The following is a 23648-nucleotide window of genomic DNA, read 5'->3' as shown; positions in this document are numbered from 1 at the left end:
CTATAAGGGTTCCTGGGTGTTTATAAAAATGGATGCAACTCTCTTGCAAAACCAGTAAAAGGGTTTTAAAATTTCACCGTGAATTTGCAGGAATTGTATAACATATTCCTTATTCGTTGGGTCTTGGACTTGGAGGGATGACTTGATCACCAGCAAGATTTAAATGCAGGTGTTTTAAAGGATGGCAGTGGGATATGCAGCTGCAACATGGGATGTTGCCATTGGATCATCCAATCTGCCTTAACGACTTGTCCGTTTGACTCCACAGCTTCTGTCTCAGAAACAAGTAACTCCTGTTGAAAACCAAATACTCTTTCCAAAAAGGTTTTTTATTTGGTTTCAATTATGATGGGGTTATTACTAAAATGCCTTGTTCACATTTAAAAAAAAAAAATTAAGTTTGTGAAGTACGGTGCCCAACTTCACACCAATTCCACTATTAAGTTGTCTGCTTCACAGCCAACCAAATTAATGTTTTCATTATTGTGGTATGATCAACTACAAAAACGTTTGACGACACAAATGTCGCAAAAAATGACTTCGCTATTACATACAAATTCCTTCTGAACCGGTGACCAATTTAAACCATGCCCAGATATTTAAGATGACACAAACATGCAAGTACACTTATGCTATGGGCATATCTAATTTATCACTAACACAATAGAGAAAGTGCCTTGATCAATGTTATTTACAATCTACACCTCTGAACCCACCTAGATGGGAATGTGGAAATGGCAATCAGCACTATACATCTACACCTAGAGTCAACTCCATGCCAACGTGTTGCAGTGCAGGTGTTTATCCTGACAAAAACACTTGGGGAAAGGACCATTGTTTACTATGGCAGAAAACTCTACGCTAAAGTTAAGCGTGTTTCACAAATTAGCAAGGATATCTGAGCGATGCACATGAGCAAATCCCATCAGTGAGGATTCTGTGTCCAATTGGTACACCCAGAACGGTCGTGCCATTTAACATCAACAAGTGTCAACACACATAAGTAGCGTCAACAACTTGAAAATATCCTCTGAAGGTTTCAAAGTGGTTTTATCATATTTTGCAGACTCTAACATGATTAACTGTGTAAGAAAAACAGAATTTTATTCCAGATTCATGCAGGAAAATGAAATTTTTTTGCGATGTAAGGTGGCCGCCATCTTTCTTTTCTTTGCCATCCATGCGAACCAACTTTGTTGTTCAATTTCCACATTCAAATATCATTTTAGCTAAATGTGACACAGTGAATATGATATGTAGATATCTAGTTAATATTGTACATATTTTTTTTTTTGCTTAAATATACTTGTTGACGCTACTTGATACTTGTTGACACTAAATAGCATGACCCCACTCAGAATGCCCGGCATAAACACTCAATTTCCATGGTTGGCTGAGCTGTGAAACACCCATGGGAAGGAAGGGAAGGGGCTTGAAGGTTGTAGGGTAAATACACCTCTACTATCCCCGAAGATTGGAAAAATGTAACTACTAAACTAAGCACACTGTAGGAAATTTTATTTCATTAATTGAAAGTCCTCCCTCCAAAGGTTGATTTGTTTTCAGCACGATAAAAGCATTTACAAAATATTTTACATGGGCCACAGGGCTGTTTAATGAGGACGTGTGTGGATAGCCGTTCATTTGGCTTATTGTAGTGAATGCAATGTTAAAAAAAGACGGCAACTGAGCTGGGGTATAACTTGCCTTCTAGAAAGCATTTCAAAATAGGAAACGACATGTTCCGTGCGGTAGAATTCTGAAAACAAATGTAACTTCTTTCACCAAGCCGCATGGGATGTTCTTATTTCCTACTGAGACGAGGGGAAAAAGAAACACACGAAGTGAGTATTAATGACAGACTCTATGGAATTAATACAATACGAAGAGCTAACATACAGCAGCAAGTCTACAAAAATGCTTGTGAATATTGAAACAAGGTGTCACTTTCTGCCTTGCATGACAATTGAACCTGAATAATACTGACAAGTTACATCACTTTATGCTATGCTTTGACAATGGCTAAAAAATGCCATCAGATCACCAGTGCAGCTATAGGGGTTTACATGGCTGCCATCTTCCAGCCTGCGCTTTTGTTCCACAGAGTTTGCGCAAAGGAGGTTTCCCTGTAGCACAAAAGAAGTGCCCTTCAAGATGGCTACCATGCAAAGCCTTTTGAGTTGCAGCTAAGGTTAAAATTTTTGTGATATTGAAAAATTGTCCCTAAACCAAGTTGTGTCACACAGACATCTTTTATAAACTGAAACAAAAATATCATAAACTTGAAACTGAAATTCTACATTCTAACGTTAATTTAAGTGAAACTTAATTCTTAACCAGCTCAGTCAATGACGATAGTCTCTGCCGACCGGATCTTGCTGACCAATCGCGTGGTCTGAGGAATGATCTTCCAGGGACGACGGGCCAAGCGCTTCTGTGCCACAATGGTCAGCTGCTTCCGCAGCTTCCTGTAGTGTTCCAAAAGGGGAAAATCAAAAAAGAGAGACTTTCAACAAAGCACAGCAAACGGAAACTGATTAACGAGTCTTTGGCCAGAAAATGTGAAAAAGGGAACTTGAACATAAGATCACAGACACGAAGATGTGACTTTTCACACTACTTAAGACTAGTTAAATTTATCTGTAAGTTTTTAAAAAATGAAATACAAGTAGGGCAATAAAATGATGGCTTCTATAGAACTCTCAAGTGCCTTTTGCCTCTATAGACGGTGTTTCCAGGACTTATGTTTACTAACTGAGAAAAAACTTTATGTATTGGCCCTCTTGAATACAATCGATTCACAATAGTGCGTCTCCAAAAGTTTGCAACGCGTTGACCAATCACAGTTCACAGGGTCAACAGATTTTGCGCACTGGGATTGGTCAACATGTTACAAACTCTTGAAGGTGCACTACTGTGAATTGCCCATATTGACAATGAGGTTAACTTTTATTTTTTAAACCGAGAGTAAAAGAACAGCAGCAACAGCATTACAAATTCATGCCAGTTTTACATTTGAATTCAAAATTTGTGATAAATGGTTAAAGCCACATTTAATAAATGAAAGTGTGGTTTGGAACCTGAAAAAGTCTGGCACCCCCCCATTACATTGATTACCAGATTCCAGATTACACTGAATATGACAAATTCAGGGAACATGATCAAAAATGGCTTCCCCATGAATACAGTTTCTGTATTACTGAAACATATGATTCTGTGTCCTACAGCAAGAACCAGAAAATGGCTTAACCACTTCATGCAGGGCCCATTTATCCATGTTGATTCTGCCGGGCTGGGTGATTTTTAATTTTTTCTGTTTTTAAAATTCTTAAAAAATTCGTATCTTCATTTACTAGACATACTACACCCACACAAAGGACTGTCTGGTGGCTACTCTAATCTGAAAGACAATATCTATTGATGCCCGAATATTTCAGCCAGGCCTGCCGCCTTGTAAAAAGAGTCCAGATTGTATGATGTTATGTAATTTTCTTTTGCTCCCGAAATCAGCACAGTGCTGACGTCTTTTCAATAGGGGCCAGATTAGCATGCAGCGGTATTGTATTGCTCATCACTGGAGCACCAGAGCGCTTTTGTCCCCAGTGGTAATCCGCTTGCGCTGAATACCACAAACAGTGGCATAATCTTTCAAAACAATGATGGATTTCCTCCACTACTGACAACTGAAAAAAGTTGGAAATTCCCAGCAGCTTGGTATTTTGTTCCAAGTACAATCTTTTATTACAAGGCCCAGCTGTTTTGTCTGGTTTCGGGCAGCCCGGCATTAGGTATAAAGAAAACGAACCCGAAACCGGGTCCCTGGGCAGCAAGTGGTTCAGGGGAAAACCTCTTTTATTCAATCTACTTCAAATGACAAAGAAGTTTCAGGAAAACGTCATGAAGAAAAGCCTCAAGTTTCATCACTTTCACACACTGACCTTGTGTTCTCATCAGCGTGGAAGTAAACATCATCTGGCGCATCTAACCAGCTCAGGTGTCTACGCTTCTTAAAAAGCATCCTACCCTCATCCACCTAAAATGAGGTCCAAGAAATGCGATGGTTATATCAAGATGAAAATTACAACTAATATCTCTGAGTCTACAACAGATCACACAGAACTTTTTGGTTTGGATGCTCAACAGACTGGCTTTTTTAGTCTCGGTGATATCGCTGGTAGCTGCTTCATGGCTCCTGGGTTTTCATTGGCGGAGATGACTTGCCCTCCCCTTCGGTAGGGCTGTTAAAGCCGACAATACTCCCAGGCACCGTACCCAATCATATGAACAAAGGTCAACCGACCCTTTGGGTGTCATAAGATACTCAGACACCAGATGATCAAGCTGTCGTAACCTGACTTGGTGCTTTCAAGCTTTCATTGGTATGACTTTGATGGTCACAGAATTCCTCACGGCTTACCTGAAGGCCAGCCTCTCCACTTCCATTCTCCTCGGACATTTCACCTTCAAGTAACGCATGCAAATTACAAATGTTACACATAGAAAGCACATAGCAAACCTAAACTGTACCGACAATAAAAAGTTTTTACCCTTGTCTGTACCTGTCTGGAATGTTTATCAATGCGATTAAAGATAAAACAAGACTGATAAAACAATAACACTAAAAGCATCTGAGTTAACCCGAAATCATCAACAGCAAATTGAGCACAGTCTAAGTGTAAAGTGCTGCAGATCTGATCACAACTTACACTAACACCTAATTGCATTGCCAGTCAGTGCCAAGAACTAACATGATCTCTGATTCCCATCCCATGTCAACAATTTTATGCTGCAGCGTGGCAAGTGCTAGGCACTGTAGTTGGTATGGACAGTAATCATTCACAAATTTAGCTGTTGCTGTTTACCTTTCTTGGGAATGTGGCGTTGTGGGGCCAACTGCATTCTCTTGTTGGCAGGAGCTGAAATTGGAAAACATTGTATACAATCAAGCACAATGATTCAAGTATTGTTCTGTAAATAGCCATTTAGAACACGCTCTTGGTTCCAAGTTAGTTGATAACGATTATTCGATTTTACCTTTCCATTTTGGATGCTTGTGTATGGATTTAAGCTCTCAACCCTGACCAGTGACCACTAGCTCTGACCACTGTGGTTAAAAGGGATTAGCTGGAGTCATAACAAAGATCGTGGAACATGTCAGTCACAATGCCTGCTTACCGTCGGCCGAGGTGCTGTGTTCATATCCTCGTTTCCTCATCATGGTTGGGGAGATGGTGCTGATGGACGAGGTGTCCTTCAGGTCAGAGCGTCCTCCCTTGGACCACATGGCCTGCTGGCTGCTGGTTCCTGAGGTGCTTGCACTGCGCCCATCAGCTAAATCTGAATCAAGTGCCAATATTTTTGTTTCAGAGCAAACAAATTGGTGGATTATATGGATCAGCAAGTGGTCTTCATTCCCATCCAGTCAATGTAAAAACTCCACAAATATTCCACGCATCATTTCTATTAAAATTAACTGTCACCTGCTTTTTAATATACCGATGCAGAAAAGTGAAAGACTGTTCATGTGAGCAGTTGTCTATTCTTTTAGAGTATCTCTGACTCTTTGATTTCCTAACAGCCTTCTCAACCTTCAAAAACTCCACTGCAAATGAAACCAATGACACACTCTTTGCATTTTGACTTTCAGAAGCGTCAAGTAACACATCAAACAACAGTGGTTTGGCTCTGCCCTTCACAAATACTGCAGAATTTTGCCAAACCACCTTGTCGATTTCAGTGGATATGGGTTAAGTTTAATACACACCACGTCAACACACTTAGGAAAACACTACTTAATTGGTTGGGTCTTAAGGCATAACATTCTTCAGAAATGTTTGGTTGTTCACCTCGTCCACTCTTCCTGCTGGCTTCTAACATTCCTTGTAGTTTAGTGACGACCACATCCACCTTGGGCCAGTTACGAGCCTTGAACCTCTTCGCTTTGCTTTCTCCTTCCGGAATGAGCACTTGACCTGCCGAGAAAACCCAGGCAAGGATGCGGTTGTGGGAAAAGACTAGATACTAACCCGTGAAACCTGGTCTGCTATTTTTCTCAAGACTCTTAGAGGGTTCATGCTTGGACTCTGTTTCTGCATCAATTGAAAAAGGAAATCCCAAACACAATGATAAAATTGGAAAATGAATAGCATAAATGGGTCGGATTCGAACCAGGGTCTATAGATCTGTAGTTCAAATCACTACCAACTAAGCTATCGAAGCGACGTAATGGATTCGCGTTTTTGAAATATCTTAAATGGTGTATTGCATTGTCCCCTCTTCATGAATCATTTGTCACCCCAGCTACTGAAAAAAAGTAGCGCACCAGGTTTCACGGGCTAGTATTAAGTCGCTTCCGCGGTTGTGAGACAAGTCAAGATGGCGATAATTCCATAGTGCATGTCTCCTTCAGCTTTTACACTGATTAAAATACACCAGAGTAGATCTATGAGACTTGGGCAGAGATCAGTGGATCAGTCTCACTGAATGATGCCACGGTTGAATTCTGTGATGACTGACAGGCTCAAAGTCTGATGCTATATGCATTGATGAGCTTCTCACAAAGTTAACTGTTGCATATTGTTACATTCCAGCAGGATTTCTGACCCACATATTTACAGCCAACTCAGGATATAATGAACACTGTTATAATAAAAGACTGGTATAAAGAGAAATATTGTGCCAATCCCAGTTTCTTGAATTCTTGTGTTGTTCTTTGTTTTTCCACTCTTTAGAAGTCTTGCTTATAACAAAAAATTTTGCCTGGCCCCTGCACCTGTGGGTTTGAGTTATACAGCTATCTAACATTCCAATACGGGTGATTCACACCGACAGTTTGTAATACATTGGCCAAATCATAACACGCGAAATTTGTCGACCCTTTGCAAACGCGTATTGGGCTGACAAATTTCTCGCATTGTGATTGGCCAACGCTTTGCAAACTCTTGCTGGCGCACTATTGTGAAACGGCCGTATTACAAGAATAATGTGCTCTGTGAAACCTGCTCAGACCATCTTTGTGTACCAACCAACAGGAAGCTTAAACTGTACTGCTTTTTAAGTATGGCTAAATGCGTATTTAAATTGTTCTCTATGTCAGTATATTATTCCATGTCATCCAAATCCAATACACCCAAACCAAACCCATGATTAGTGCAGGGGATTTCCTTTTGGTCAACCTGGGTAACGTTGCCTAACATATATTATTTCAAATCCCACTCTATCTAACATCAGTGCATTCTGCAAACACCCATGTTGTTGTTCTAGTATAACACTACTCAAGCTCCGTGGCTCGCAGAGTCACTCACAGGCTTGCTTAATGGCAGCGATGTTGATGGGTTCAAACGGACTGCGGGCAGCGTGCCGTATGTTCAGCAGGTTAGGACAGACGGTGCGGGACAGCCTGGTCAGTGGTGTGGTGAAGAGATAGAAGGCCTGGCGAGTCTTCAGGCCCAGGGCTCGGGGCCCACTGGTGCGGATGGTCAGTCCATGGACAGTTTGGCAGTGGCGGGCTAGGTGTGCCTTCAGCTTGAACTCCTGGTCAAACCGGAAAAAAAAACAGGGAAAGATTTGGGAATTATCCGTAAGAAAATTCTCAAATATGGATTCCACTGGAGTATATATATGAGCTGTCATCACAAAATGCGCTGAAAGTTGGACATTTTCAAAAATTGAGATACTGATATTTTTTAATTCAGTGGAAAAAGAGCTTTCCAATGGCATGTACACAGGAAAACCCAGGGTAAAAGTATAGGTGACAATGTGACATTATTCTGGCAACTTTGCGTCTTTGTTCCTGACACTGTTTCAACATTTCAGACCAGGCACAAACAATGGTATCATAAAAAATTGCTGAGAAAATGACATTTCTAAAGATATGATCCTTAGAAATATTTCCAGTTAAATAGGAGACGGGTTACTCTCTCTAATATTGCAAAACCCCAAAATTGACCTCCACTTCAATATTTGACTTTGAACCCTCAAAATAGGAACGATTTGGATGCGACTTTACTCTCATTTTGTTGTGGCAGGTCACATGTAGCTGCACTGTTTATTCCACAGAACCAAAGAGAAAAACTCAAAACTTTTTGAGGTCGATAGTCAGAAGAAACACAGCAACACAACTTCTTTCCTTGTGAGTGGTTCTCCAATCTGATGGGAATGACATTACTAGCTGATTGTTAGAGCAAATGACAGACGACTAAGAGAAGCAGTTTGGCAACGTGGACAGTTCCTACCATCGCTTTACTTCAAAGGAATCGCTTCAAGGGCATATTTGGATCTCATGCTTATTTGATGAAACGAATAACACAGTGAGTCCATCAGACGGGAGGAACAACAGCGCACTATGGACTCACCTTGCCACAGCCACTGATGGTACAACGGAATGGGCGATGCATGCCAAATGTGCCCATACCCTGGGGGCGTTCAGGGCGGTTACGTAGAGGTCCTGGACGGTCGCCATCTGGTGTCAACAGGAAAATATCATTTGTTAACGATATAACTAATAGAGCACTTGTTGCCAGTAATTGGCTCAGCGTGACCATATCATCTCCAGATTGCCACGTTTCTTTTCTACCGTGTACTGCAAAAACAACTGTCTTCTTCTCTGAGCAGTTTCCATTCAGAAGGTTTAGATAATGTACTGATCAAAAAAACACCTGTCAGCAAAGTTTTGATGCTGTTGTGACATCCTCCTCTTTTTAATAAAATACATAAAAGGAGCAAAAAAACGCTCTTAATTTTTAATTTTCTTCCTGGCTTTATTATGCCAGAACATGATAACCTTTCCATAAATCAACCATATATATCTATCAGACATATACAAATTATATTTTATATTGATCACATTACCCCAACATTACACAGCACTACTCCACTCAAAAACCACCTTGGAAACAATGATGTACAGGAACGTGCTTCTTATTAACAAAGAAGTAAATGTGTTTGGCACAATATTTGCAACTGACCACTTGAGACGCTATGTTTGTAGGGGGGGTGCATTCTACTGTTCATATTCAAAACTCACCAAGTCGAGTTGGCATTTTGAGGCCACCGCATTTCTTCCAATAGATCCAGCAGGTGGCACAGAGACGACACTGCATGTTGGCTGGTCCCCAGGAATACCACTGATAAGAGGAACTTGCTGTGAATAGCAGGAAACATGTGGATATCAGAATCTTGTACTGACTGCAGAAGTTGGTAAAATCCGGCGCAGACTGCATAAAACTGTGCTGATCAGAGATAAGAACTGATCACCGTACTTAGCGAAACTATTCAAAGACCAACACAGCAGTGAAAGACTGACAGACAGACAGTCAGACTGACTGACTGACGGAGATCCTTACCGTAGCAGCTTTCACAGGCCCTACTGCCAGGGGTGACCCCAGGGGGCATGCCTGGTGCCCCTCCTACACCCATCTGGCTTCCAAGAGTGATGTTGGGCTTGCTGGGGATCTGGTTGGGGTTGGGCTTGTTACTGTAAATAGACAAAACAAAAATATTTGGAGAAACAGTAGTATGACAGAGTACTTCAGCGTTTGTCGTGGGAGTGCAGATGAAGATGCTCAGTAATTTATTACAGAAAGCAGAAACTGATCTTCTTTCATCAGAAATGTGAAACATCAAAAAGTGCCTGAAGTATCGATCCTTTCTCAAAGTCAAAGATTCTGCTGGGATTGAAATGTCAGGCCAGCGGAAAGCTTAGACTTGTTATTTCACGCCGTGGCCACAGGGACCTTGGTAGGTGTGAGTAGGGTGGGTTAAGAAATGTCTTTGAGCCAGCAAAGTGGCTAATACCCCATGTTCAACTCAATCGGATGGTTCCATGAACTTGCTGCTCTGACAGAAGTTTCCAATCCCAAGGCCGAGTCAACCAATACCGAGACCTCCTACTTACTAGTTGGGGATGTAGACTTGCTTGAGTTTGCTCTCTGCCTCGGCCGCCTTGAGACGTTTCTGCTGGACGTAGCGATCTGTGGTCTTCCACATGTAGTAATACTCTACTATGCTCTTCAGTGTTTTCCAAGGGAGCTGCAAGTGGGCAGGTGTTACATAATAATCAGGACTCTGCTTTTAAATGGGTTCAGATGATGTCAAAATGAAAGATGGACCAAGAATCGGGAAAGTTACCGGTCACATGAATACTGGAAGTACACTGTACTCATGCAGTCACTGGAAAGAATGTTGCTTCATTCACCTACTTTCAAAAACACTGCCGGATGTAAATTGCAAATCTGACTCAATCAGACTGACAAAAACAAGAGAGCCCTCAACTGAGTTAACAACTTACAAAGTCTTGTCTGATGTCATTGAAGTCCTTGCCGTATTTCTCCAGGGCTTCTTCAAAGAGGTTGGCCTCAGAGGCGGACCACTCCTCCAGCTGGTCGTGGCAGATGACCGGTCCCCCGGTGGGAACAAGGGCTGAGACTGCCTTGGTGATCTCGTAGCCTTGGCTGTGCAGCATGTCCATGGCATGGAACTGGCAGGAAAAGGAAAGATGACTTTGTATTTGCACGGGAAGTGAATGACGACAATACGTGCTTAACTCTAACGGATAGTTGGGGGAGAAGGGTTCACAAAAACGTCAAGTGAAATGGTTTATCAGGACGGGCTTGGTGAAGAAATAGTCCCTAGGCAGTGGAAACAAGAGAGACGGATGGACGCTTGGCACTGCACACCGTCGCTCACATGCATTTGCCTGTGAAAATGCTGTAAGTGTGAGCATAACATACAGATGAAATTTGATTGAGTACACTCCAAGTGCACTCATGTAGTGTCTGCCACACACCGGTTCTTGCACTAGGCCAAAGCTGCAAGCTGTTCTCACAGAGTGCACATCCTGTCCATGGAGTTTTGCACAGTTTGATGCTGACGGTTTAAAGTGTTTTGAAATACATGCCACTACTACACAATTTAAGTCTTCTAAAATGGTGTGTGTAATGTGTGGGCAATTCCAGAAATTAGGGGTCCATTTTTTTGATGTCCCTGTCACATCTGACAAATGATTTTGTCAGTTCAGAACACATTTTCTAATATCCAAGAGTGAGAAATTAATGCAAATTCCCTGCAAAACAAACCGTAATAGTTTGAGATCAAATGCCGGTGATATTTCCATGTCAAATAACAAAGGTCAAATGTAACAGGGACACAAAAATGTCACACTTTTGGACCTCTAATTTCTGTAATTAATCATATCAACTGTAAATGTCTTAAGTCTTTTCACAGGAACTTCTTCAAAGCGAACACGATGGGTAAGGTCACGAGGGAGGGTGCAGCAGTTGAATCCAAGAAAGAACTGACTGACTGTATGGGCAACTGTGACGTGTGGTGCCTCAAGCACGGTGCTCATCGCTTGAGTCGACAAATTGGCTGACAGACTTTTCATACCCTGACACTTTAAGTGACACACACATCAAACTCAGTGAAGAAACATGGTGCCAAACTCACCAGTGTGATGTCCCTTGATGCTGCCGCAGCACTCATATGGAGGCTAGGTTGACGGACTGAACTGCTGCAGTCTAAGGCTCGACCAAATGTACCAACAGACCTGTTAGTGAAAAGAAAATTGGGTTTGGAATGACATAACACTGGGACAACTCGGGGACGGCAAGTTCAAGACACACTTTCTTGATTGTTGCCTTGTGGAATTGCTGTTTAAATCGACAGATCCATTTGCACTCTTTGTAGCTTTCTGCTTCAACAACCTCTGGTGTGGGGAGACAATGGGTGAATGAGAGAGACAATTTGACATCAGCCATGAGGTCTCCTAGCCCATGTGGGAGGACCTGCCTATTAACCCTCCTATGCTGAAGTCACTCTTTGGGTCAATTAATCAGCTGCACAAAGCTGCACAGCTGTGTCGTGTTGTGCACTGCACCAACTATCCTACACAGGAATATCAGATTGCACGCTGTCCAACAACTGTGCTTCACTGTTTCATGTGCATTATTGTGCTATAAACCAAATGCAGTGAAGAGGACTGCACAAAAGATCCTGTGTCATTTTGCGCCGGCAACCAACTGTATGCACAATGAACCTGTGCATATTTGTGTTCCATGTAAAAAATACATGCACAAGAGTGACTGTTGGCATTCATGCATATCTGTGCTGTTAAACCATAGGAGGGTTCACCACCGATATCTGCCATGAGAAGGCTGTGTGATGATGAAAGCAGGTTGGCATTCTAAGACTTACGGTAAAGATGATGGACACTATAAGAACACATGAGACACCAGTATCACACGACAATCAGATGTTCATAGGGCTAGTTCTTGAGATTTTTGTGTTACTATCAAGCTTTGTTTGACCATTTCCAAGTGATCAAAAGTGCTCTACTGTCATAGATTTTTGAAGACTGGGGTGAAATTATGATACTGTACATGGGCACTCTTATCTGTGCTTGAGCTTATCTGTGCTTAGGGTTAAAACAAATAATGCCACTACATACCTTGCTAAGATTAGGAACTGGTCAATCTGACGATCATGGAGGCTGTGGTCTGGGTGCCAGACTTTAGTCTCTAGTTTAGCCAAATCTCGGTTGTCCCCCTCATCTGGAAACAGGTAATCGACGATCAAAAGAAAACAGGTTGAAAATTAAGCCAACAAATGCAAAACCAGGGCTCAGGAGAGAACCACCATGCTAGGTTTCTCAGTTTATGCCTGGCTTTACCGCAACAGTTATAATTCATGAAGAAGCAAATGTGGTACTCTAACTCAACATGTACACAGCGAAGCCTGTCGTAGACCACTTTTAGGATAACCACTACATAAGCATGACACTGGCTGTTAGCAAAGCCACATTCCAAATCACAATGACCTTCCCTGATTGAGATATCCAATTGGCTTACTTTAACCTTAAACAAAAACAAAACATAATGGTTTATGAGGAAATTGGGTTTTTCAAACTTCAACAGTCATCTTCCCCTCTTGATGACTACGACTACATGAGAGCAAAAACCTATGACATTCCCATTGGAACTTGGTTTTGATGGGCTCTTCATCATTTTGTAATTACAAAAATGGCTGTAGTGTCTTTTGGATCACATTATGAAATTATCAAGCTGACTAGGCACCGCTACACTGGTGACCTACCTTCGACAAGCATTGATGCAATCTCTGCCTGGTAGCGGGGACCGACGCGGATCTCACCCTTATCAGCCAAGAGGGTTTTTTGCTGGGGGTCATAGACCAAGGAATAGAAGAAAGCATCCTGAAAGAGAATACATGGGCCAGGAGGGAAGTGTAAGACTATACTGAGAAATTAAAGTTACGTCAAGTGTGTCACCACATTTTGTTTGCAGTTGGAACAGAAAATTACGTTTGTTTTCTATCTGAAAGGAAAAATACATTCCATTATGAACAACAGACACAAAAAGCGGACAGAAATGCTTGGCTGTAGTTCCAATTGTTCATGGAACCTACTCACTGCTCTTCTTCCAGTGGGATAAACATGACTAAGATTTTTCACAGATTAATTTTCAATGAATCAAAAATGTCCTGAAAATGGCACGACATGTACGTGGACTTTCATGCTGCAAAGTGCTTAGAACTCTTTCATGTTATTTCTAAAGTATACTTTATTCAGCAGCAGTGTTGCAGTAGAGACCATCCCGAAACAGGACACTAGACTATACGCGAGACCATTCACAGAATGGGTCACTAAAGTAGTGACAAGGAACAGGATGAATGATGACAAAGAAATGAAGTATTGGCCCAACAGGGAAACAGGCCATCTCTCTTGAGGTCGTCCTTTTCACGTTCATGTCTTCTTGCTGACGCAAGTGTGCTTCAAACATGACAGTTGACATTACAAACCTCCTTGGACAGATACGAAAGGAGAGACTCTGTCTCATTCAGCAAGGTGACAGTGCACTTCCCCCGGATGTGGGTCGCTGGCAGCGTCTCCAGCTGGCGTGACAGGAAGAGCTCCCGATGCTTCAGCTGGTGGCGCTGTTTCTCCGACAACTCCTCCAGGGTCTCCTCTTGTTCATCTTCGAGGGCCACTGGAAAGACAATGAGAAATATCAATTCATGACGACAACGATGCCTGCGGCCCACAAGGCCTGTGCTTCTTACCAGGCAGAGTCGCAGAGATGTGAACTGGCAGGACGAAAACAAATTCCAAAGAAATGTAGAGACATTGAACATGGTGAAAAAACTTAGACAATATGCCTGAATGGTAAAAATAATAACCTCCACATGAGTCAGCCTGTGATGGATTTGACAGGCAGACCTTGCACATATGTATTTGTTCCCCAATGACTGTTGATGTACTTCATTTGGGCATATATACTGCTGAACAACCAACCTGGCTGATTTCCAATATCTAAGTGAATTAATGCTTTTTATATCTTTAACTGTAGGGTTTGAAGCAAATCAAAGAAACACTTAAAAGAAAGCTAAATTACCCTGGAAGTGTTCACTTTGATACTAGTTTTGGACACGATACTGCTGTTGTCTTCATGTTCAGTACATACAAACAAGATGTATTCCGCTACACTTCATAAGGACGACTGTTTGCAGGTACATTCTAAAGTAATTTTGCAGCTTAAATGGCAAAAAGGTTTGACCAGCACTGAGGCTGTTTTTGGTGTCCTTACTTATGCATATATGTATGCATTTCTTGCATATTCATGTGTATATAATTGTCAACAGATTTCATTTTACCACAGAGAACGGACTCACAAAGACAACAGAATGTTTTTCCTGCTCTCTGAGGCTAGTCCTTTGCTCAATTCTGTTTATGTCTATGATTAGTCTATGGGCGAGTATTATGTTAAGGGAATAAATACGTGCTAGGACGGTCTTACAAATTCTGGTGTCAGGAAAATGGATGCTGCTAATGGCCAAAGCCAAAGGCGAGGGACATAATCAGCATCCCTTTTCCTGACAGGGTATAAAATGAAGGTTTAACACCTGCCAGTCACATATTTATTCCCATTCTTAAATAAGTTTTGAGTAAGAAACTCAAATAAAGTTAGTTAATTACAAATTTCAAAGGATTTTTATTTTTACAATTTTACTTCACTTTTTGGCATCACCCTCTAGCAATATTATGGTCTGAGCCTCTCATAAGTAGTCATTGACACTCTCTTTAACTGGAGATTGGCATGCGTGTGGTATATATTACAGGAGGTGGTGCAGAACATGATGAGCCAGTGGTGAGAGACATCATCAATGTCCTGAGCTGGTCTTTAATGAATGTTTGAGACCAAGAACATAACCATTCCCATTCATGAAATCCTCCAGAGTCGGAAAGTCAAAAGAAGTTTCAAACTGTGAATTACCAACGATTTTGTTCAACAAATTTTTCAAACAACCATCTCACCATGCGGCGGCATGTGCCTCCCATGAGCTGGTTCCTTATCAACCATTAAGGACTGGCCGCGTGACAGGCTCTTAACCAAAATGTCTAAACTGTCATAGATATTCCTGAATACTCGATCATATGCATAATAGGAAACGCCATGTCTCTCCCTCCATAGTACGACAAACCGTGGCTACATGCCTGTGTATCATTTGTGTCTAATACGTGTACCAAGTGTTCCGTTGCACCATTAAAGGGGGCCATCCGGAAGGTCAAGAAATAACGGTGGTGTATTTATCTGTTCATGTACTTGCACATGTGCATGAACATGCACGTGCACCTCTATCCATACATAGCATACACATTAACAATGCCACAAATATTCTTCTAAAAATGCCAAGAGTATCATCTTCCGAGTTGCTTACAAGCATGCTTATCAGCTAGCTGGATGAGGGAGCTTGGAATGTCTCTTCTCCTGTAGAAACAGACAACTTTGGCTTCCACATTTCCGCTTGCGGTCTGGCAAAGATAACATTAAAAGAATCAGTGACAATATTCCTTCAAAGTGCTTCGAAAATAAGTGTAACATTTGAGGAGCTGTTTTAAAGTGGTAAGAGTTAATCATAATAGAAGTTTTACAGGCATTGAAAGGATTCTGCAGTTGCATTGCCATCTTCGACAGAACTTTTTGGGGCCATATTTGGTTTTCAACCACTCACCTACCATAGAGAGGGGTGAAGCCTGAATGGTATTACACACATAAATCACTGTTTTGTGCTGAATTGTAATCAATCAAGCCCTCGGAAGTCCTTGCAAGTCAAACACAAACCATCCAGTCTCTGGTTACAAGATGTTAACATGAACTTTGACAAAGACACTGTTAACAACTACGAGATTTATGATTGGATAAGATTACGTGTTGAGGGGTCTAGCTTACTTGATGGACTTGTGGCAGACTCGTCTACAATAACTCTGACTTTTTTAACATTTTGCATAACCACAACCTTCGCAACAAAGGCATCACTCTGCAATAATGTAATGTACTTTGACCAACCTTGTTCAGTTCTTCAATTCGTCGGATCAGGTACGGCTGTGAAGATGATGTCTCAAAATACACGTAATCTGGAAACAAAAGAAATAAAAACTCATAGAGTTTTGTCAACATTGTGAAACCTTTTTTTTAATTATCCTTTGATACTTATGCAATGTGGCTGCTCTGATGAAACCTAAGGTTGAGCTTGACATGCTCCGTCGTCAAGCCTAAGGCTAAAGCCCGTCTTCAGTTACTGCAACACTTCAAACGAAAGTCAATTAACTTTTAAATTTTGTTTGTCAGAACATATGTAATACAGAACTGCTGCAAAATGCTTGCTGACTACAGTGACCTCAATACATATCACAAAATATGGAGGGCCTGATGTTTCGATCCTAGCAGAATCTTTCTCAAAGGCAAAAATAAGATTTTGTTTTTCATTAGAATCAAATGAAGAATGTCAACTGTCATGACTGTTCATTTTTGACACCAAACTGTAACTGGGTGTCATACGTTGTCCAACTTGACATGCATGTTCAGTGCTGTGCCAGTAAATTCCTGTTGGTGTCAGTGTTAGGGGCCTACAAAATAATTGGGAACCAGTTCACAATATGCACCGTCTTTGTTACAAATCAAGAAATTTAAGTCAAATGCACATTCGTATAAACTATATGAACCAATGCAGGGGCATATGAAATTAAAACAGCATGAGTTATTAAAGATGGTGGGCCTACGTGTGTTTACACTTTATTTGCCTCCCACTCTCAAGGTCGTGACTCCGCCCAAAATGTGACAAGACTTGAACTTAACTTCCCTTCGGAAGTAACTTCAGGCCATTTTAAAAACAACATTTGGGAACCAGGAAAACTACAGGAATCACAGATCGAATGACAAAAAGCCAACGAAGTCATGACGAGTGCATTTGTCCATTGCGCGCCAGCGTCGCAGGCAGGACAAGCGGCCATTACAGATCACGGAACACGCGCGTAGCTGCAGCGCTGAGGTCGGCCTTCTGAACGTTCCCAAATACTGAACGACAAAAACGCACTACAAACAGACAGATTTTCCTTACCTCCGACCCGATACATGTTAGCTGCCATGGCAACACTGTTGTTACAGACACTATATACTTGATCTTAGGAGCATTTCAACGGCTTGGGAAGGGGGAAATGTCGTCGGTCAGTCCGTCAACCCCTCACTTTCTTTACCCCAAACCGTACCAACGCGTTCCCTGCGCATTAACGGCGTGTACATTGTACGAACGTATTCTATGAATCAAACGATGAGGGCGCTATCGTATAAGCTTCAAATGCAAACAATGCACCGGACAAAGACTAGCCACGCATGGACCTTTTGACTTGGAACACATAAAGACAATAGAAGAAATTGCGTGAAAAAAATTAACTCTCCCTGAACTGGTAATTAATTAAATGACCACACTTTCGAGAATGAAAAGATTTACAATTCATTCACCAATTCGAGATCCAATTTCCTGAACATTCAGACTGAAAAGCCCAACCCCAATCGCAACAATCGCCATGCAACTGGAAAACAAACCCCGCTGTTGCTCTTTGAAGGGTTACAGAGAAAAGTATGGTACACCATAGAGCTACAACCCGGCTGCGGTAAAGCGTTTAGTTCTGTCAATCAATGCACGCTACACGTATTCGTGCACGCGGGGATGAGTTGCCACTGGAAGTGTGGAACAATCGTCGCGTGACCTCAGTCATAGTGAAGCTGCAACCAGCCCATACCACCAGCCTGAGACGAAGTCACCTTTTCCCCGGGCGCCAGCATCCCCCCCCCACCTCCAGGATTTCCGCTTATAGACGCAAGGTAACAAGAAAAGAGATAAATCAGTCAAGGGTTATAAATTAAAGTGTGGGTCACATTAAATTAACCCACATCTGAACATCCTTCCTACCCCAACAGTGCACTGCCACTATGGCACCAAAAAGATATAAGTTTTCCAAGATACCGTCCATAAGTCAGAATGCCATGCAATGACGAGTTGAGCTGAACTTCAAATTTTCTCGCTTTCCTCAAATTCTGTGTTAAAGAATTTTTCAATTTTCTCAATACAGGTTGCTGTCTATTTATGTGATTCAATCAATGCTTAATTGTGAAGCTTACGACTGTAGGAAGATGCCCGTTGCCCCCTGGATCCGGATCCCCCAGTGAATAAAGGAAATGATAATTGTTAATGTTTAGCAGCAACTACTATGTCGATAAATCACTTGTAAAATTACTGAGCGCTACACCGAGGCCTCCCTTAGTGATAACGTATAAACCCATGTTACTGACAAGTCCAAATGTATCCGGAAGTCAAATTAGATTCGTCTTCCGATTAAAAAAAAACTGACAGAAGGGCCATCCCGGCACGTCCTTATTTTTACACGAATGCTACTTATGCGCAAGCTTTGAATTCCAAACTACCCAGAGGGGATGATATGTCTGTCTATTATAACTTACACTCCACATATTATGGCTAGACGAAGTGCATGAACAGTCAAGCCTTGGTTTTACTCATCAATCTTAGACAGGTAGATCGGATGTCAAAGACTTGACGTAGAAACAATAGAGCCCAAACGATGGGAATAGTGGTCCCTATGCACCTGTGTCATCAACGGCCTGGCAACTTATCCAGATAGGGTACGTCTAATAATTTAAACTACGAAAAAGGAAAGAACACGTTGACCGGTAATGCGCATGACTTCGCATAGAACCGTGGGAACAATGACAACTCCGTCGCGTGAGACTTGGGACATGCCGGGGCATCGGAGGAAGAAAAACAAGGGGACATCTGCCCACTGGAAAGAAATAACAAAAATATGGATGATATGGAATTAGAATCATCAAATTTACTCTGAAAAAAATAAAAGCTGACCCCCTCCCGCTGTGGTTTTTTTTTTTTTGGCTGATGACTGTTCCTCACCCGGATATCCCCTAGCCAAAATAGGTTTCCCGGAAAAATTCCTGGCGACGCCCGTGATTGGGAGTCTCAGTTAGAGAAAGAAACCATAATTTTTTTCATTCCAAGTATAATAACTATTAAGGTGCATTCGTGTTTGCTACTCTGTTAACTCCGAGTGGAGCAAAATGGTACATGTGCATTACACTCGGATCGATCGTAGGCCCTATATTCTGCTAGATTGAGAGCACACCGGCGGCTCGGTACTCCTGCCGTTCGTGCGCTCGAGAGTACGGTGACTCGTGTTAACACATATGCATGCTCGAACGCACCGGTATAGGGCCTGAAAGTTGACCCCTGATGGCGCGCTTCCGGAACCCTTGGATAGGAAAAATAACGTGTAAAGATGATAGAATTTGTAATATTTCTTCGTTAGTTTCTTCGTTAAAAAAATTCATCTTGGAAAAAGGGCTTTGGAAAATATTTGCTAGTATATCAATTTATAGAACCTGAAAAATTACCGGATCTAAAAGAGAAAATTCCTTCCAAAAATTGACCCATCACTTCCGAAAGTCTGAAATACACGAAGAACAGTGTAATATGGCAGTCTCGTACGCAGATGAACATTTACGGTTTGAAATTTTATGGTAGTCTGTGGGTAAAAGCCGAAATGAACACATATCAAAATATTTTACCGCCTTTGACAGTTTATAAGGTAATAAACATACTTTTACGAAAGATTCTTATATTGTATCTAACCCTTGCTGACAACAACTGCGTGACGTCAACTCAACGGAACTTCTGGAACCCACCGACTGCAGGTAGGTAAATTTTGGCAAGGTTGTACAATTTCGTTTTCAAGAAATCACGGCGAGTAAAAGCAAACGTGCACGAACAAGGAGACCTAGGTACGACATCGCCGGACGTGAAAGGTCATTAATAAAAATCGTTTTTTACCCATCTCCAGGTGACTTTTCCTAAATATTACTTGAGGAAGACAAAGGTAAATTCTAACATGAGTGTTTCATGGGGTGGTTTCAGTAAGAAATTATTTTTCCAAAATTTATCGAACGTGATGGGACGGCCCGATGTAAAATCCCCATAGGCAGACCGCGCAAGGGTTCCAGAAGCTCGCTGCGTGACCTTTTACTTGTAGCCTCTACTGTCTTGAATACTGTTTTTTTACTGACACAGAAAGATCATGTGACAGGGCGCGCGCACGCAACTGAGATTCCTTCGTTGCCCTTAATTTCCCTAGAAAAAAAGGTGAAAAACATCATCACCAGAAATATAACAAAACAATTGTTGACTGCTGTGAAGTGAGATATGATGTTTTGAACATTCTCGGATAGGAATAGCGTCCTAGCATTTTTTTCGGAAGTTGCACATAAGTTCTCATTTATTTCAGCAGCTGGATCAAAGATTGGAAAATAAATGTGTGATCGTGTATCGGGAATATGGAGTCCATCAATCCTATCCATTCCTGAAAAAGAAAAACAATCATTAAAATCAAAATTCTGTCTGTTAAAATGTCTTGTTTGGGGATTGTACACAATTATTATTCCCATATCCGGAAAAATACTTGCCTTTACATGACACCTTTACTGGCGTTAACACCTCTGAAAGTTGGGAAGTGCAGGTGTGATATTGAGGCAAACGGTTTCTATGCTTTGACGTCATATCCATTGCTCCATCACAGTCCCTTCTAGGTTGGCGGTATTGTGCATTTGGATCTTGGAAATCTGTCGAAATGATTGACTTGTCTGGAGTAGGTAAATGACCGACCATTTGTGTCATTCTGTGCTTTAATCTGGCTGCGTTTATTAGATTCAAATAATCGTGACACCCTTGTATCGCCTGGCCTGAATTGAATTCAAAGGCTGAATTAGCACGATGAGTTGTCTCCGCTGAGTACGAAGCAGCACTTAAATCCAACGGTTCGTCAATTGATTCAGCGGTCTTCAGTGATTCAATAACCGCCTGTTTTCCTGGAAAGTTTGTTCTTAAATCTAAGGGCAGGGGAAATGTGCTGGAAAGTCTGGTTGTAAGTTTTTGTTTATTGCTGATCTTTGAACTTTTTTGATTACACCCCGACGCTGAGGGTTCGGAAGATGCATTTGTCAAGCTAACAGCTATTGTCTGTGATAGTCTGCACGCTGAATCTAGGTGGTCACACCCCACAAGTTCGGGTTGTTGATGACGAGAATTGCCGCCTGTGAAGTTCTCATTCTGCTCCCGAGTCGACGTGCTTGAAGCTGTGCTTAGAGTTGACGGTGGAACAGTCGAGACTGAGTCTTTAAGTTTGCTCACTTTCCCAACTTTCCTGCCATGTTTTCTGGAATAGGGCTGAGATGACGTGAAGTTGAATATTGACGGCACAAAATCTGGATTTTCTGGATCATCCGACCTCTTCCCTGAAATGCAGTGAAATGTAATAATTTGAACCAGAACATGAACAACATGCTTGATCATGCATTATGGGATAAAGTCATGCGTGCGTCTGAAATGAGGTTTGACTGGCCCTGAAAATCCTTTGCAATGAGAAAAATACCCGTTAGAATTAAAGTTTTTAAAGCTACTTTATGGACGGCATGACAAACACAGAATTACTCAAGCTTTATACACACGAGCCATACTAAAAGACTGGTAACATCAATAATTATTTGTCCCATGCACAACCTTCAGAAGACAAAACTATTTTACATTATTAATGTTTCTGAATTGTCATTGAATCCTCTTTATTTTGTAATTACCTATAGTGTTAAGCGAAAATCGATGGAGCCCCTTTGCCTGTGACAGCAAGGACGTCAAGGATGCCAGGGGCACGGGAGGAAACTTGAATGAAGCAACACCTTCTTAGTCCTAAATCCCGAAAGAATTTCAGTCTATTTCAGACGCATAAGCCTGAAATACTTCTCCCCAATTCAGGATACGATCGTGCGAATGCTGTGTAGGTCTGAATTTTCCCATACCAATGGTATAGTTCCCGTGCTCAGGCAAACACTCCGCCATCCAAGCTGTGGACAGAAAGGGCCTGCAGCACTGTTGCCTTGACCTCAAGATACAGACTGCACCCACAAAACCCTCATTTGAAATTTCCAGAGTGGCAACGGGATACTTGATAATTTATAAATTTTATTCTTCTGGTGCTTTCTTATCAAGCTAGCACCACTGAATAATGATAACCTCAGACCAAAGACCACTGGTCGATATTGGAGCTTGAAGGAATCGTCGTCGCCCATGTCCTTATACCCAGCAAGAAATGAGACCGAGGGGTACCCCCCCAACATGTCCAATCCCTATACACATTGCAGACTATTGTTACTTAACACATTCCTCCAAGATGTCTAAAAGGAATTTCCCAGATTCCTGCGAGACAATGACCAACACAAAGCGGGGGGGGGGTTTCTCTCCGTCTCATACCTTGCTGCATATGTATGGAAATTTGAAAAGCGGGGGGGGGCACCATTTACACTATATTGGGGGCGATGTGCATGCTAAAGATTCTTGCAGAATCTTACATCGGCATGGCATATTTATGGTTTTTTTAAAATTACTTTCTTTTTAAACTGTGATTTTGCAAACATTTTAGTCGTTGGGAAATATTGAAAATTCTTCACAATCCACTTCGATTTCTTTGCTCATCACTAAAAGTGTGTGGGGAATGATTCAATAGCCCCCCCCAAAAAAAAAAGTGTGTGGGGGATATATACCCCCATCCCCTGGGATTTACGCCCATGCCTGTCCTGACGATGTTTGTTTTTTTCGGGGGGGGGGTCGTTCGGATAACAGACAAGTCCATCACCAGCCCTCTCAACTTTTTGCAAGTCTGAGTTCTTTAGCTATCCGTTCCCTAATCTTGCTTAGCCAGTCTATTACTGGCTAATTGGTATACGCATGGAATCGCAGCCTTTATTTTCTTACAAGGGATATAATATGCACGCAGTAGCCTACCTCATGGTTATGGGTTATACTATATCAAAATAATAAATGGCAAGCGCGAAGTCGAGTCATAAAAGTTTTACCTATTGAAACCTCAAGTCTGTAAAGCTTCAAGGCCTGGAGTTGTGAACTCACCAGATATAAAATGAGCACTGCACAGGAAGGCCTTGTTTACCTGCTGTTCAGGCCAGTTGTCCCGACTTATGGCCTCGAGCCACAGTTGACGCCTACGCTGCTCAAACGGGGTCTTGCGTTTGGGGATTGTATAAAAATGAAGCTTAGAATTGCGGGTTTTCCTGTTAGTGCAGCCCACGGCACAGCAACTCGTCACCATGTCGAAACGAAACTCAAGCCGTCTGTGACAAATTGGTCAGAAGAGTTTTCAGCTCGATCGGAATTTGCATGCAGTGGCAGTTCACATGGACTGCGGCCATTTACAATGTGACTATGCAAGAGAC

At 41.9% G+C, this 23648-nt stretch overlaps 1 protein-coding gene across 4 annotated transcripts; it reads right to left on the bottom strand.

The window, feature by feature from the left end:
* Positions 1-308: 308 nt before the first annotated feature.
* LOC110985973 (metastasis-associated protein MTA3-like) lies at positions 309-23648 on the bottom strand. 4 transcript variants are annotated; one of them, XM_087132911.1, is made up of 20 exons: positions 23326-23648; positions 20835-21662; positions 16359-16426; positions 15730-15823; positions 13813-14000; positions 13090-13207; positions 12446-12548; positions 11446-11545; positions 10289-10477; positions 9896-10029; positions 9345-9475; positions 9026-9142; positions 8355-8461; positions 7305-7533; positions 5847-5972; positions 5176-5337; positions 4863-4916; positions 4418-4461; positions 3939-4033; positions 309-2468 (listed from the first exon to the last, which is right to left on the bottom strand). In XM_087132911.1, the coding sequence occupies exons 1-20, from the start codon at positions 23522-23524 to the stop codon at positions 2342-2344; spliced, it is 3213 nt and encodes a 1070-aa protein (XP_086989037.1). In that variant the 5' UTR covers positions 23525-23648; the 3' UTR covers positions 309-2341. The 4 variants fall into 4 exon arrangements, with proteins under 4 accessions (XP_086989037.1, XP_086989045.1, XP_086989048.1 ...); XM_087132919.1 differs by having other exon boundaries at positions 13813-13988; positions 23326-23647; XM_087132922.1 differs by lacking the exon at positions 23326-23648 and having other exon boundaries at positions 20835-21629.

The sequence above is a fragment of the Acanthaster planci genome, linkage group LG01 (assembly GCF_054643075.1).
Source record: "Acanthaster planci isolate LZ-2023a linkage group LG01, COTS_SCS, whole genome shotgun sequence".
Classification (NCBI taxonomy): Eukaryota; Metazoa; Echinodermata; class Asteroidea; order Valvatida; family Acanthasteridae; genus Acanthaster; species Acanthaster planci.
This window is presented reverse-complemented; position numbering and strand designations above follow the sequence as displayed.

Excerpts from the sequence above, each read along its gene's own strand:
- LOC110985973 (XM_087132911.1), bottom strand. The coding sequence starts at position 23,524 with ATGGTGACGAGTTGCTGTGCCGTGGGCTGCACTAACAGGAAAACCCGC. Across the intron at positions 16,427-20,834 it reads AGTAAAGGTGTCATGTAAAG|ATTACGTGTATTTTGAGACA; the intron begins GCAAGTATTTTT and ends TTTTGTTTCCAG. Across the intron at positions 15,824-16,358 it reads GAATTGAAGAACTGAACAAG|ACCGCAAGCGGAAATGTGGA; the intron begins GTTGGTCAAAGT and ends TATCTTTGCCAG.